Source organism: Phacochoerus africanus, chromosome 2 (genome assembly GCF_016906955.1).
Source record: "Phacochoerus africanus isolate WHEZ1 chromosome 2, ROS_Pafr_v1, whole genome shotgun sequence".
Taxonomy (NCBI): domain Eukaryota; kingdom Metazoa; phylum Chordata; class Mammalia; order Artiodactyla; family Suidae; genus Phacochoerus; species Phacochoerus africanus.
In genome coordinates this window covers 240,204,455-240,219,232 of record NC_062545.1, presented here as the reverse complement: position 1 = coordinate 240,219,232, position 14,778 = coordinate 240,204,455, and the positions used below count along the sequence as shown (strand labels likewise).

The following is a 14,778-nucleotide window of genomic DNA, read 5'->3' as shown; positions in this document are numbered from 1 at the left end:
ATGATGATGGGAAGCTATGGGAAGGTACAGAATGCATTTTGAGATTCCTGGAGTGGCCTAGATAAGGCAAACCACAGCATGTTTGTTTGCCAGTGAGAGTCATATGTATAGCCTATTGGGTCTCTCTTTTTTGCCTTTGGCTGCAGGACTCAGACTGGCTCATCTGTATTTACTGTCCTACCCTTGGTTCTTGGAACAATGATCTGTCCCCCTTTGCTGAGGTTTTCTGATACCTCCTTTCTCTTTATTCTGCCCACCCTGAATATACACACACATACGTGTTTCTCCAAGTGGCCACAGATCCTTCCCAAAGGTGAGATTTGCATTAAAAGTATACCAGCCATGCATTTGCTGCTATGGCATGGCTCTGAGAAACATGGATGTGTGGATGAGGCATGCCCTAGCCCAGAGCCTGCATCTAACCCTGAATTCCAGAAATCTGGAGTAACCTCTGCTGATTCCATCATCGCCACATCCAAGCAGATGCTTTAGATCTGTCTGAGGAAAAACAGAGTGTTTTGTTTTGTTTTGCTTTGCTTTTTAGGACCGCACCTGCAGCCTATGGAGGTTCCCAGGCTAGGGATCGAATCAGAGCTACAGCTGCCAGCCTACACCACAGCCACAGCCACGCAGGATCCTTAACCCAGCTGTCTGTGACCTACAGAACAGCTCACGGCAAGGCTGAATCCCCGACTCACTGAGTGAGGCCAGGGATCAAACCCACATCCTCGGAGTTCCCATCATGGCTCAGTAGTTAACAGATCCGATGGCTAGGAACCATGGGGTGGCGGGTTCAATCCCTGGCCTTGCTCAGTGGGTTAAGGATCCGGCGTTGCCGTCAGCTGTGGTGTAGGTTGCAGATGCGTCTCGGATCCCGAGTTGCTGTGGCTCTGGCGTAGGCCGGCGGCTCCACCTCCCATTGGACCCCTAGCCTGGGAACCTCCATATGCCGCAGGTGCGGCCCTAAAAAAAAATCTGGTTTTCTTTTTGACAACGCATGTGATTGTTTTATGTTTTAATTCAGTGGATAGGTGATGGAGTTAACAGAAAAGAAGGTAAAGAGTAGCTGTTAGATACAAACAGAAGCTGGTAGGCTTGTTACAGGTAGGGTCTGATTCAGGCTGTGGACACAGATCTCTCCCAGACAAGCGTAGCACAACCTCCTAGGAATTCTTGACACCACCAAAACTTTACCTGTCATCATGCACAATGATGACATTCGTGTTTCTAAAGCTCCCTGGTGGCATGGAGGGTTAAGGATCGGGTATTGTCACCACAGGGTCTCAGATTGCTACTGTGACATAGGTTTGATCCCTAGCCTGGGAACTTCCACATGCTGCAGGCATGGCCAAAAAAACCACCCTGGTGTTTCTGTGTGGATAATGGTGCAGAGAGGCTTCAGGGACATGGACATCCTTGTGGGTCAGTGGTAACAAGGTTGCTAACTGCCTGGCATCTGGGGCTTGAGGAGGTGCTTCATGCCCCTGTGGACCTGAGCCATCTGGGAAGCCCACAAAAGGAAGCCCCCTTGATGGGCCTTGTCTTTGATCCATGACATGGGTCTGGTCTCACCTTTTTGTCTTCTTCCATTCTAGCCGGAACCACATTTTCAGGGGCCATGCGGCCGGCATAGCTGTGAACGAGAACGGCAGAGGCCTCATCACAGGTAGGAGAGGAATTGCCTGGAGCTGTGGCCGGCCAGGCAACCCCAGCCAAGCCCTGGCTTCCCACCAGCCCCGTCCTTCACCTCAACATACTGGCTTCCATGACAGTGGGTGGCACCCAGGGATGCCAACTCCATGCACTGGCCATGCTTATCAGGCAGGGGAGGGGGTGTCTGCTCCTTGCCAGCCTGGTGCTTACAGGATCTGAATGAACGGCTCACATGACAGTCAGAAACTTTTAGGCGGCACAAACCATCTGAATCCCTCCTCTTGGGTTTTGCTGCTCTGACAACCCATCCCCACTTCCCTCTGCCTGGCCAACTCCTGCTCATCCTTCGAGTCTGAGCCCGAGTGTCACTTCCTCAGGGAAGCCCACCCTGACCTCCCATCATACATATACACACTGACTGTACCCAGTAGGCTTGCAGGATATTTTACTTCATTTCCTGTGACCTGGTTAATGTCAGTCTCCTGTGCTGTGTTCTGGAAGGCAGGGATCAGGTCTGTCTGGTACATCCGTGTAGACATACAGCCTAGAGCATAGGCATACCTTGGGGCATTAAAGAGATCTAGTAAATATTGGGCCAGTGAATCCCCTTGACTGAATCCAGCCTTCCTTCATTTATCAGACACTTTTTGAGCACATACTGTACACAGGAGTTGGGGATACAGCCGTGAACAAAGCAGATAGGATTTCTGCTGTCAGGAACTGATTTTTAGGAAGCAAAAAAAAAAACATATATTGCTTTTCAAGAAAAGTCTTATCTGAGGGGGACAAGTGCTCTATAGATAATTAAAATACGGTGATAGGGGAACTGTGTGGGTTTTTAGGATTATATGGTCAGGGCAGGCCTTGCTGAGCAGGTGACATGTAAGCCAGAAGCTGGGTGATGGGAAAGAGCCCAGGAAAGGAGCCAGGACTCCACCTGAGGCCACCTGTGGGCACAGCCCTGGTGGGCATGCCTGAGCACAGAGGCCACTCACGTAACTGCAGTGGGGTCAGAGTGAGGGGTGAGCAGTATGGGATGGGGTCCCAGAGGCAGGAAGGGCCCTGCCACACACGGTCTCATGAGCCATGACCATCTCGTCACAGGAGGCTGAGTCTGCCCTGCCAAGGTGCCAGGGCAGCAGTGTCCCAGGACGCCCCTTCTACCTTGAGACTCTTCAGCCCCCTCACTCCCAGAGACAGAGAGGATGGGGGAGGGAGGTTGAGGACAAGCGAGCGCCTCCCTGGGCCTGAGGGCATTGGCTGGATTCTGCTTCAAGCCCTCCTGAGGACAGCCCCCCAGGACAGACAGCCCTGCCTGGCCTTGACTGAGGGACTCTAAAGCCAGTTTATTCCTGATCATCAGTCCTCCAGGCTGCTCGGCACAGTGGATACTGGGGCCATAGGAGAGCACGAGACAAACACAAACCTTGCCTTTGGGGAAAGCAGACAGCAGACAAGTCCCTGGAAAGTCAAAACACCAGACAAGAGTCACGGTGCTGCCGCTGACAGGGGAGGACCTAGGGGTCCTTCCACAGTTGCCTTTCTATAGGCTGTCCGGGCCCTTGTTGCCATCACTGGAGGTGGCCCTTCACTCTCTTCTCCGCCTCTTTGCATAGAAAATGTCATCCGAGAGAATCAGTGGGGAGGTGTGGACATCCGCCGAGGAGGGGTCCCCGCCCTCAGGAGCAACCTCATCTGCTTCGGCTATTCCGATGGCGTGGTTGTGGGGGATGAAGGCAAAGGCCTGATAGAAGGAAACACCATCTACGGTGAGGGGCGCGTTGCCAGGGGAAGTGGTTGGGCCCCAGACCCACCTGGGGGCAGGAAGCCCAGGTCCATCTCCAGTTGTGGGTGCTGAGAAAGTTTCCACCTTCCCCTGGGCCTCAAAGACCCAGTAGTTCATTTGAAGGTCACAGCCTCACAGCCCCGCTCAGAGGCATGAGTTACCTTTAATCCAAACTGACCCCATGGGGTCCGCAAAGCAGAGCGCTTTATCCTCGCCTAAAATGGCACAAGGCTGGGGTGGATCTTATTTAAGGACAGGGCCACTTCTGACACATGGGCATCTAACTCCTCTTATCCTTTCTTTTGATCCAGAAAACTAAATAGATAATGAGAGAAATCGGGCAATCATAGAAAGGAGAGTGTTTGCACTCATTCTGTGACTTTGGGCAGAGCCTCGATCTCTCTGGACTGCATCTCTAATAATAATCATAGCTGACCTACTTTCAGGCGCAAGACTCTTGCTAGGCCCTTTATATGCATGATCACATTTAATTCTCATGACTGCCTTCTGAGGTAGGTACAGCTCTTCAGTCCATCTTAAAGGTGAGGAAACTCATGCACAGAGAGTCTCAATAACCTGCCCAATGTCACACAGCTAAGATGTAGTAGGGCTGGGACTCAAACTGAGACCACCTTCATCTCTGTGGAGGGTGGGCTGGGCTAGATGGGCACGGCACGGAGGGCACCTGTGGCACTACCACCATGGGCCTGTGTGCTTTGGATCTGGAAGTGCGGCCTTGACAGCTCCCAGAGCACTTCTCTCCCATGGACTGATTCTAGTTATGGGACTGACCTGTTATTACCCCTCCTGTATGAAGGAGAAGCCTGCACCCGGGCCCTCACGTGCCTTGTCCAAGGCCATGTGCAAATCAGGGACTCTGTCTCCCAGGCCAGGGTCTTCTCTGCTTCCCCTCTCAGGCATCTCTCGGCGTCAGTGACGGGCTCCTTTCCCTGTCCCAGCGAATAAGGGCTGTGGCGTGTGGATGATGTCGTCCAGCCTGCCCCACGTCACCAGCAACCACGTCAGCTACAATGGCCTGTACGGACTGGCAGTGTTCAGCCAGAAGGATGGCTCCGGGGAGTTCCCTGGAGGCCACGGGGCCCAGGAGAACTTCAGCGAGGACGGCGATGCCATCCTCTGGGAGCCGGAGCCGGAGAAGGATGACGACCCGCTGCGGCGGCCCGTCACGGTAGCTCTGATTGAGTCCAACAGTGTGAATCACAATGGAGGTGAGCGTCTCTCCCCGCAGCTCCTGCTCCAAAACCCCCCTGGCTCTCTTCATCACCCTCAGGCCCTTCCAGCCTGGTACCCCAGCCCCCTGGACTTGACTCCCTTCTTTTCTGCCCCAGCCCCCACCCCACGCCGCCTTTCTCATTCTATTTCTCTTGCCTGCAGTTCCCTTTCTCCCGTTCACACATCCCAAACAACTCGGAGCTCAGAGCCCCCTGCGCCTGCACCCAGCCCTCCCCCTCGGTCGTTCCCGCCTTCACCTGTGCCCTCCCCCAGGCCCTGGGGCTGCTGGGACTGTATTTGGCTCTGCGGCTGTTTCATCAGCTCTGACAGGCTGTGAACTTGAGGCAAGGTATTGAATCCCACTCCTGTCAGTTCCCCCGGCACACACCTGGCATATGTGTTTCCCATCAAATTCTGAGATGCACATTTTGCACACGCTTGCACATTTCTGATGAGATGCCTCTGGCAGTTGACGGCAGATCATGGTTTAATTAGCAATGTTGTTTTCTTTCTTAGAGCTACAGAAAATATTTAAAATCCATGTTATCTTGATAAAAAATGATAGTAGGTATTGAATTGGGAAAAAAATAATATTGTGGAATTTTTCTACCTCTAGGGCTCCCCCTGCCGACCAGGGCAGAGTCCATCCTTTTCTTTGTGTGCCATCTGCTGAGATCACAGGTTCCCTTCCTGTCTATTCTTGGTAGAACAGTGGTGTCTCCAATGAAACTTGTTTCCTGGCTTTGCAGCTTGTGAAAAAAAAAATTTTTTTTTTTTGTATTTTTTTGGAAGGTTAAACATTTGCATAAATGTTAAATATATTTGGTTTACTGCCGTAAACAGTTTAGGACCAATTCAAAACAAAACACCTCCAGGGCTCCTGAACCTGGCTGATGAGCAGAATCACTTCCAGGGGGCTGATGGAGGAAGGCTTGTTAAAGATGTTCTTGGGCCCTAGTAACTTCATTCCCCTGGGAGTGGCAGAGGCAGGGGGCTGGCTAGCCAGTGGCCCCAGCCCACTTATCCGGAAAATGAGTTTTGTCCCCTCCGCCTGTGGAGTTCAGGGTTTCCTCCACCTGGCCATGCTGTCCAGTCGGACAAACAAAGCCACATCAATTCATAAATACTTGATGTATTTTTACTGTTCTCAACCAAGTCAGGAGAAGCAACAGGCAAGGGGCACCAAAAGCTTCGTGCCTGCGAGCTCACACAGCCTAGACTGCTCCCATATGACCCCATAGTCGTTGCCCTCCACACCCTCCTCCAAGCGCTGCCCCAGGCCTCTTGCTCCTGAGGTGGGTGGATGTCACCACTGTGGAGTCCTCTTCCTCACCCTTGGTCCACCTGCCATGCTGCTTCTTCCTGTCCAAGTCATGCCGCTCCAAACCTGCTTCGTGCTCGTTTTCTACAAGCACATAGTGTCTCTAAGAAATTTCTTAAGAAAATTTCCCAAAACAGTACTGAGGCAGATCCTAGCTCAGAATGGGAAGAGGAACAAAACAAATTTCTAGCAGGTAGGTCTGTCTGTTAAAAGGCAGAATGGGCAGCCTTGAGCAGGTAGTGAGCACCCCCCTTACACATGCAGAAAGGGTAGGATGAGGGTGCTACAGGAGGCATTCCAGAGCGGGACGAGAGCCGAAGGAATCTTCTCACATGTTTCCCTGACCACTTTTATGAGGACTTGGTCCAGGAAGAACAGTTTTCTTGCTGTTGCTTTTGTCATCAGCGTGGAAGGTGTAACCTCCAAGGGCTGGCTCTGTGCGTGCCACCTCTCCTCCCCCGCCTTCTCTTGGGTGCACAGGTCTAGGAAGTCTTTTCCTGCTGATGTTGTCAGCACTGACCTTGGGACCCCCCGTACTTTCTCTGCTCCCCTGTCACTGAACCCGTAGCCTCAGGACTCTATGTCCAGAGCAGTGAGGCACTGCACGTCATCACCAATGTGATCCATGCCAACGGGGACAGAGGCATCACTGTGGCCCAGAGCAGCCAGCTCACCCGTGTGGCCAACAACAGCATCTCCTGCAATCGCCAGAGTGGGGTCAAGGTCGAGGCCCAGTGCAAGGTGGAGCTCCGGGGCAATGGTATCTATGACAACAGGGGCCATGGCATCATCACCAAGGGTGACAGCACCGTCGTCATTGAAAATGACATCATTGGCAACCGGGGCAGCGGGCTCCAGCTGCTGCCCACATCCGACACAAAGGTGTGTGTGTGTGTGTGTGATGTATGTGATGTGTGTGCAACTCAGGGCACAGCCCTGGGAGAGCCCTCTTGCCCTCCCTGCTGAGTGGAAGCGTGAGCTCTCAGCACTCTGCAAGGGTGCTGCCAAAACCCAGCCTGGGAGATGCAGGTGGGACTTCATGCAGGAGGAGCCATGTGAGCTGGGCTCTGAAAGGCAAACAAGAGTTGCGGGCAGGAAGCTGGGGTGGGGGTGCCACCCAAGGCATTTTTTGTGGTCTTCAGGGCAAGATTAGGGCTATTTTAGCTCTCTTCCCCTAAGAAAGTAATTTCATACAAGATTGTAGTATGTTCTTAATGAGGGAAGAAGTCTTGTCTCAGGGCCTTTGCACACTCTTCCCTGTATAACTGGAGTAGCCTTCTCCCCCCTTTCCTACCTTGGACCTACGGCCTGGCTGTCACCTCCAGGAAGCCCTCCCTGCCCCTCTAGGCTGTTTGAGGTGCCCCTCCTCTGGACCCCTGCTAAGGTCCTCGGGCCCACCCGTAGGCTTCCCACAGTGCTCTGCGTCTGGTCCTTTGCCTGGTTCTCTTGCCCATGGGATGGTGAGCTCTGAGCTCCCTTTTTACACACAGCACTGAGCTGGGTGCCAGAGTGTCAACGCTGAGCCAGCTCCAGCCCCTGACCTTGTGAAATTACAGTCCCAAAGCCTCTCTTTGGCTTTGTGGTTCCATGAGTCAGTGACTTAGGCAAGGAGTGACGAATTCCTTGGTTTTACATCCAAGTTCTGTGGGAGCAGAGGAAGGGAGAGGAGGGCTTGCTCTTGCCTCAGTTGGGTCACCAGGGGCCCAAGCCTCTGGCCCCACCTGCCTTTCTGCCAGGCCCTCACACATGGCTCCTTCTTCCTGGGACAACTCTCCCCTGCTCTGTACCCAATAAACTCCTATAGCTTACCCATCACCTCCTCCAGGAAGCCTTCCCTGGTTCCCTCTGGGCTAGTCTCAATAGCCCTTCCCTAAGCTCCCATGGCTCCGTGCTGACCTATTTAGCATGATCTTACCCCTCAGTTTTATAACTAGTGATTCACTTACCTGGCTCCCCTACCAGTCTAGGAGTCCCTGAGGTGTGACAAGCTCTGGCTGCCTCTCCCAGGTAATAAAGAACCGGATCCATTCATTCCGGGCCTATGGCATTGCAGTGCAAGGCCACGCCAAGGCTCTGGTGCAGGAGAACATCATCTTCCAGGGCAAGAGCAACAAGACCATCTTTCAGCAGATTCCCAGCAACCAAGAATGCATCGTGCAAAACAACAAGTTCTTGGTCTTCAAGAAAAAGTAAGTGCGGGGGTTGCCCAAGCCCATTTGCTAGAACCGCAGGGAGTTCACTGGGGAAGCCAGGCCAGTGACTGCAGCTGCCCTTGCTTCCTGGTTCTGCCAGCTTTCGACTCTGATCAGATAAGGCCTGTGCTTGGGCTTTGTGTCAGGCCTGGGCTGAGGATCTGAACCTGGGCATAAGCTTTACGAGTCAGGGGTGGGAGTTCCCTTCATGGCTTAGTGGTTAGTTAACGAATCCGACTAGGAACCATGAGGTGGCAGGTTCGGTCCCTGGCCTTGCTCAGTGGGTTAAGGACCCGGCATTGCCGTGAGCTGCGGTGTAGGTCCCGGATGCTGCTTGGATCCCGAGTTGCTGTGGCTCTGGTGTAGGCTGGCGGCTACAGCTCTGATTTGACCCCTAGCCTGGGAACCATCATATGCTGTGGGTGCGGCCCCAGAAAAAGGCAAAAAAAAAAAAAACCAAAAAACAACAACAAAAGAGTCAGGGGTGGAGTTCCCATCGGGGCTCAGGTGAAACAAATCCGACTAGGAAACAGGAGGTGGCAGGTTCGATCCCTGGCCTCGCAGAGTGGGTTAAGGATATGGCGTTGCTGTGAGCTGTGGTGTAGGTCTCAGATGCTGCTCGGATCCCAAGTTGCTGTGACTCTGATGTAGGCCGGCAGCTATAGCTCTGATTCGACCCCTAGCCTAGGAACTTCCACATGCTGCCGGTGCGTCCCTAAAAAGCCAAAAAAAGAAAAAGAAAAAAAGAGTCAGGGATATGTCGTTTCAAATCTCACCTCTGTTAGTTACTGGCTGTGTGACCTTGGACAAGTTAGTTAACACCTCTGAGCCTTGGTAAAATACAGTTAATAATGGCTTTGTAACACCAATTTAAGATAAGTTCGTATTACCTAGCAGCATGTCTGAGTGTTAAGTGCTGCTGCCCCTTTTGTCCCTTGTTTTTCGTATTTCTGCCTCAGTGTAGTTGCTTCTCACTCACCATCCCCCTCCTTTTGGTCCTTCCCTGTTCCCCATGTTGACAATATCGCCATCCATGCTGTGCTGGCAGCAAAACCCTTGCCTCTCCTTCATTCAGTTACCAGGTCCACCTGATTCTGCTTCTAAAATGTTTGTGTCCCTGGCCCCTCCTCTTCCCAACTGCCTCCACCCTGGTTCAGGTCAGCACCCCTCACCTTGCCCCATGGCCCCTGTCACCACTATAGCCGTTTCAGTTTACGGATGGACTCTGTTCTGATTGGTTGCAAGTTTGCGATACTGGTTGTAAAAATAATGATTACTGCCGTGGTTGGAGGTAGCACTCCTGCCCTGTTCATCCCTCTGTCCCGTTGTAGCAGCTTCCTGCCCAGTTCCTCTGCCCCGTCAGCCACCCTGGACGCTGCAGGCTGGCCTCTGTGTCCTGCCAGAGTAATCTTTCTAAATCAGCTCTGGTCAGGTCATATGCATGGTCAGAAACCTTGGATGGAGCCTCTCTTTCTAGAGTAATCATCTCTACTCTTTTTGTTGTTGTTACATCCTTTCTCAGTGAAAAATATCTTTTGAGGAAACCCCCCAGAAAGTATAAGTAGAAATTCTACCATTTTCTTCCCATATCCCAACAGGTTATATTGCAAACTCCCCGGGGTCCACTCCCTCCTCCCGCTTTGGAGACCCGAGGGTACAGGGTACAGCCCAGACCTGTCAGCACCATGCACTGCCTGCTCCTAACTTCCTGTCTCTTCCTCACCCTTCCTCAGGAGCTCACTCTGCTGCCAGAAACAATGCTTGCAATTCTTTGAACATAGTCCCCAGGCTTTTACTGACCCCACAGTAGCCAACCTCTGACTTTACCCACATTTTTATAGTCCTACTCATGGTATTATCATAAACATAGAAGGAGTTTGCTTTGGCGTTCAGTGGTTAACAAATCTGACTAGGATCCATGAGGTTCAATCCCTGGTCTCACTAGTAGGTTAAGGATCTGGCGTTGCCGTGAGCTGTGGTGTAGGTCACAGACATGGCTCTGATCCCACATTGCTGTGGCTGTGGTGTAGGCCAGCAGCTGAGCTCCGATTTGACCCCTAGCCTGGGAACTTCCATATTGCTGCGGGTGCGGCCCTAAAACAAAACAAGAGAAGACATGGTTACTGACTTAAGAAATTTAGAATTTGATGTTTGTAAGAGACAGTTCCTTGTAACTTAAGACAGAAAGCCCTCATCAAAGCTTCACTATCCTTTGATTTGTCCCAAGGCTTCATCATCTCAAGAGGTCAAGAGACTGGAAAGCCAGCAGTTTCTATCCCCCCATGGATTTGCATTTTCCAGAATGCCATATAAAAGAAATAATACAGTCTGCAGTCTTTGGCGTCTGGCTTTATTTTTTTGCTTTTTGGGGCATATGGAGGTTCCCAGGCTAGGAGTTGAATCAGAGCTGTAGCTGCCAGCCTACATCACAGCCACGCCAGATCCTTAACCCACTGAGCGAGGCCAGGTAGGAAACCGGCAACCTCATGGTTCCTAGTCGGATTTGTTTCCACTGCGCCACGATGGGAACTCCTAAGTCTGGCTTCTTACCCTTAGCCCAGTGCATTTGGGGTTCACTTGTATTCATTCTTTTTGTCGCTGAGTGGTGCTCGGTTGTACAGATGTACCACATGGTTTATCCATTCATCAGCTGAAGGATATTTAGGTAGTTTCTAGACTTGGGTGATTATGAATAAAGCTGGTCTAACGCCAAGGGTCATACAGCTGGAAAAAAAGTTGAGGGTGGGGGAATGAAAGAAAAAAACAAAAGCCACTGGTCTTATCTAGATCCTTGTTTAAAGGTGGGGAACCAGGACAAGAAGGAATTAGTCCAAGGTTACATGCAGAACTGACGGGAGAGCTTGAACTAGAATTACATGTCCTTCTGCTCTCACTTAAGTAGAGAGATGCAACCTCCCTAGATTTAAACACCTGGACCCAGTGATCTTAAGGCAAAGATGCGGTTGTGCAGGGCATTCAGCACATGCTCTAGACGCTCAGAGTTCCCTCTCATTTTTGCACCTCCAGGTCTGACACGTGGCGCCTCGTGAACCCACCAGCCCGGCCTCACCTTGAAAACTCTCTCCGAGGCCCCTCTGCTGCCCACAGTGGGCAGAAGGTGACAGCCATGGCGACCAGGATCACCGCCCACGTGGAAGGTGGCTACCACAGCAAACGCAGCATCTTCTGCACGATCCTGTGAGAGTGGAGAGCCATGGGGTGGGGCAGCTCAGGGGCTGTCTGAAGATTCCAGAAGCAAGCACATGCCCTGCTCTCAGGCTCGGGCCCTGCCCACCGAGCTATGAGGCTGCAGCCTCCAGGATGGAAGTAGCTCTTGTGAAGGCGCTGGGCTCCTCTGTCCTCTTAGCACCACCCGGAAGAAAACAGGCCCCCGAGTCTTCTGCGGACTGAGCACAAGGTACCTCCAAAACCTTCAGCAGGAGGAACTTGATATTATTTTTCAAGGAGAAAATGGAAACAGAAGGTGGTGGGTCCCCAGGCCCTCCCTCGAGCTCTCGTAGAGCGTATGAAGAGCTGGGGGGAAGCGAGACGGAGACAGTGGGCAGGGGTCTCCGGTTGAGGTACAGGGAGCTGCGCTTTATACACCAAACCCCGCCTCTGCTCAGGGAAGAACGGCTTTCATTCTAAGGGAAGAAAGTGATTCTAGTGAGAGGCGGAAAGAGCCCAACTCTCCCCATTCCCAGACCTCGTCCTCAAGCCTCTGGGGACACGGCCACACCCTCCCTGCTGGCTGCAAGACGGGAGGAGTTGGGTTTGGTTTCTCTCAGACATGGAGGGGGCTTGGGACAGGCTGCCCCCGGGACGACAGGGACATGCTGGAAACAGGAGGGCACGGGTGGAGGCAGCTTCCCCACAGCGCCGGGCTAGGTGGTGTGGGCAGCCAACTCCACTCTCCCCTCCAGTTGCTCCCAAACTCAGGAGGAGGTGAGCAGGCTCAGTGCCTGCCGCACCAAGGATTTAAATCCCACAAGCACACCCGAACCAGCCGCCTTCCTGGGCCCTACACCAGTGGCGATGGACGTGCCCCAGGCCCCCATCTGTGTCCACATTCTCATGGATGCTGACCTGCCTTTACCGACCCTCCCTTGGTTTCCCACTCTGTGCCTTGGCTCACGCTCTCCCCTCTTCCAGGCGCGCCCTCCTTGCCAGCTGCACACACCCAGGTTCTCCCATCCTTCCAGGCTCGACACTGGACACCCTCCAGATGCACTGCTCCTCCTCCTCTGCCTCCTGTTCCACTCTCCTGCCCTGAGCTCCCTGAGGGTCACCATCTGTGTCCCCAGACCAGGGCCAGGGCTGAGGTAGCAGCCTGAGTGAGGAGAGGAGAAAGGGTTGTGCTGAACCAAACTGTGAATGTGTCAAAGTTCCAGGGCCAGACAGGTTCAGACCCGCTGCTCAAGGATTGAAGCCTGATGCAGGCCCGGCTGAGCCAGAACAGTCCCCAGCCCTTCGCTCAGGGCCTCACCAGCCTGGTAGCATCGTTGTCCTGCACCTCACAGCTGGCTTTCCAGGCTGGTTCTGCCAGGGCCCCCGGTGCTGCTCTCCCAGGTGGGGAAGGGTGGGGGCTTGTGGGAGCATGGGCTGCTTCCCTGAGGAATTTGAGCACAAGAGCATGGGCCTCTCTCCCCCCATCACTGTCCTTTGCACTTTTCTGTGGCCCCAGTGTGAGTCGCTGTACAAGATGCTGCCTTTTGATATTTTGTAAGAAATGACTTTTCTGTGAACCAAGTGCTTATGAAAATCTCAGTAACCAAAATAAAATTCTATATTTTAAAAGAGGCACTTTTGGGGGACTTTTCCTGGGTCTGGGTCTATGCGAAGGTTCCTGTGCACTAGATGCTGTCCCATCACTGCGCCACCTCCCCGAGGCACCACTGCTTCCCCTGAAAGAGACAGGAGACCCCGGGCCATCTTGTCCACTCAGCCTCTTCCCACAGATTCTGAATCCCAAGGTCTGTATCCTCGAGCATCAGTCAGGGACTGTAGTTGCAGTCCTGCATGCCCTGTGGGTTTGGTGAATGTCAACAGCAAAGTCCCTTGTGTGGGTGGCTTGATGGTCTGCAAAGGGTTTTCAGATCCATGGCCACATTTTCTCCAGCTTCAGTCACTCAGCATCTTATTGTTTTTGCTATATCCTTATGTCAGTTGAGAACAAAGTGCTTAAATGTTTTTAAATCCTATTTTATAGGAGTTCCCGTTGTGTCATAGCGGTTCATGAAAGCAACTAGTATCCGTGAGGATACAGGTTTGATCCCTGACCCTTGCTCAGTGGGTTAAGGATCTGGCATTGCCGTGAGGTCTGGTGTAGGTCGCAGATGCGGCTCGAATCCCAAGTTGCTGTGGCTTAGGCCAATGACTACAGCTCTGATTTGATCTCTAGCCTGGGAACTGCCATGTGCCATGGGTGCGTCCCTAAAAAGCAAAAAAAAAAACCCCAAAAAAACCTTACCAGATGGGTGATGATATTATGTCTACTGGCTCATTAATGTCCATAGTTTATTCAGATTTCCTTAGTCATTACCTAGTGTCCTTTTTCCATCCCAGGATCCTATCCAAGAACACTTAACCAGAAAGAAATGTTTAGGAGTTCCTTTTGGGATATAGTGGAAACAAATCCAACTAGTAACCATGAGGATGCAAGTTTAAGCCCTGGCCTCATTCAGTAGATCTGGCATAGCCATGAGCTGTGGCACAGGCCGGCAGCTGTAGCTCCAATTCAACCCCTAGCCTGGGAACTTCCATATGCTGTTGGTGCAGCCCTGAAAAAAAAAAAAGATAAAAATGTTTACAATTACATAACTACTATAAGTGAAAAGCTGGTGGTCTTAAAATACACTATTATAATGAAAATATCCACAGTATCACAAGCAAATAAACCAAATATTTGAGGGTTCCTCTTGTGGCTCAGTGGGTTAAGAACCTGACTGATAGCCATGAAGATGCATGTTCCATCCCTGGCCTCACTCAGTGGGTTAAGGATCCAGCATTGTCACAAGTTGTGGCATAGGTCACAGATGTTGCTTGGATCTGGGGTTGCTGTGGCTGTGGTGTAGGCTGGCATCTACAGCTCCAATTTGGCCCCTAGCCCAGGAACTTCCATAGGCTGTGGATGCGGCCATAAAAAGGAAAAAACAAACATCTGGGGGAAATTTGTTACTGCAGTTAGCATAACCTCATAGAGGCTCATATACTTCCATGGCACTAAAATCATCTTAAACTCCACATCCCATCAACAGTATATTAAGCACTGACTTGGTGAGGTTACTGCCCCTTCTTTACCGAAGGAATTGAGTTCTGAGTGCTGATGCCTACCAAGGCCCCGAAGGTGAAAGATCCCTACCAAATGTTAAGCACTTGTAGGCAGAGAGGTATGAGTGGGGCTGTGACCTAGGGCTTCTGTAACAGCAGCCGGGACACACACACAGCCCATCTTCTGCCAAGTCATCTGAAGGCAGAGTGGGAGGAACACAGAACATCCAGCTCATGCTAGCTCTTCTGTGGCTGGGGAAGACTGCTCTGCAGTAGCCTGCGCTGGGTGAGGGCGCAGGACTGGCTCTCCCACACAGCATGCC

The 14,778-nt window shown here is 52.1% G+C and overlaps 1 protein-coding gene across 4 annotated transcripts in view; it reads left to right on the top strand.

The window, feature by feature from the left end:
• The window catches only part of FBXO10 (F-box protein 10), a 75,416-nt gene extending 62,428 nt beyond the window's left edge, over positions 1-12,988 (top strand). Inside the window, exons 6-11 of one of the 4 annotated variants that reach the window (XM_047767956.1) lie at positions 1,596-1,666; positions 3,270-3,422; positions 4,399-4,668; positions 6,562-6,875; positions 8,001-8,182; positions 11,213-12,988. In XM_047767956.1, coding sequence (XP_047623912.1) covers positions 1,596-1,666; positions 3,270-3,422; positions 4,399-4,668; positions 6,562-6,875; positions 8,001-8,182; positions 11,213-11,387 — 1,165 coding nt within the window. In that variant the 3' untranslated portion in view covers positions 11,388-12,988. Of the gene's footprint in view, positions 1-1,595; positions 1,667-3,269; positions 3,423-4,398; positions 4,669-6,561; positions 6,876-7,955; positions 8,183-11,212 lie in introns of those variants that run through there. The other 3 variants (XM_047767953.1, XM_047767954.1, XM_047767955.1) reach the window with 3 other exon arrangements.
• Positions 12,989-14,778: the final 1,790 nt, after the last annotated feature.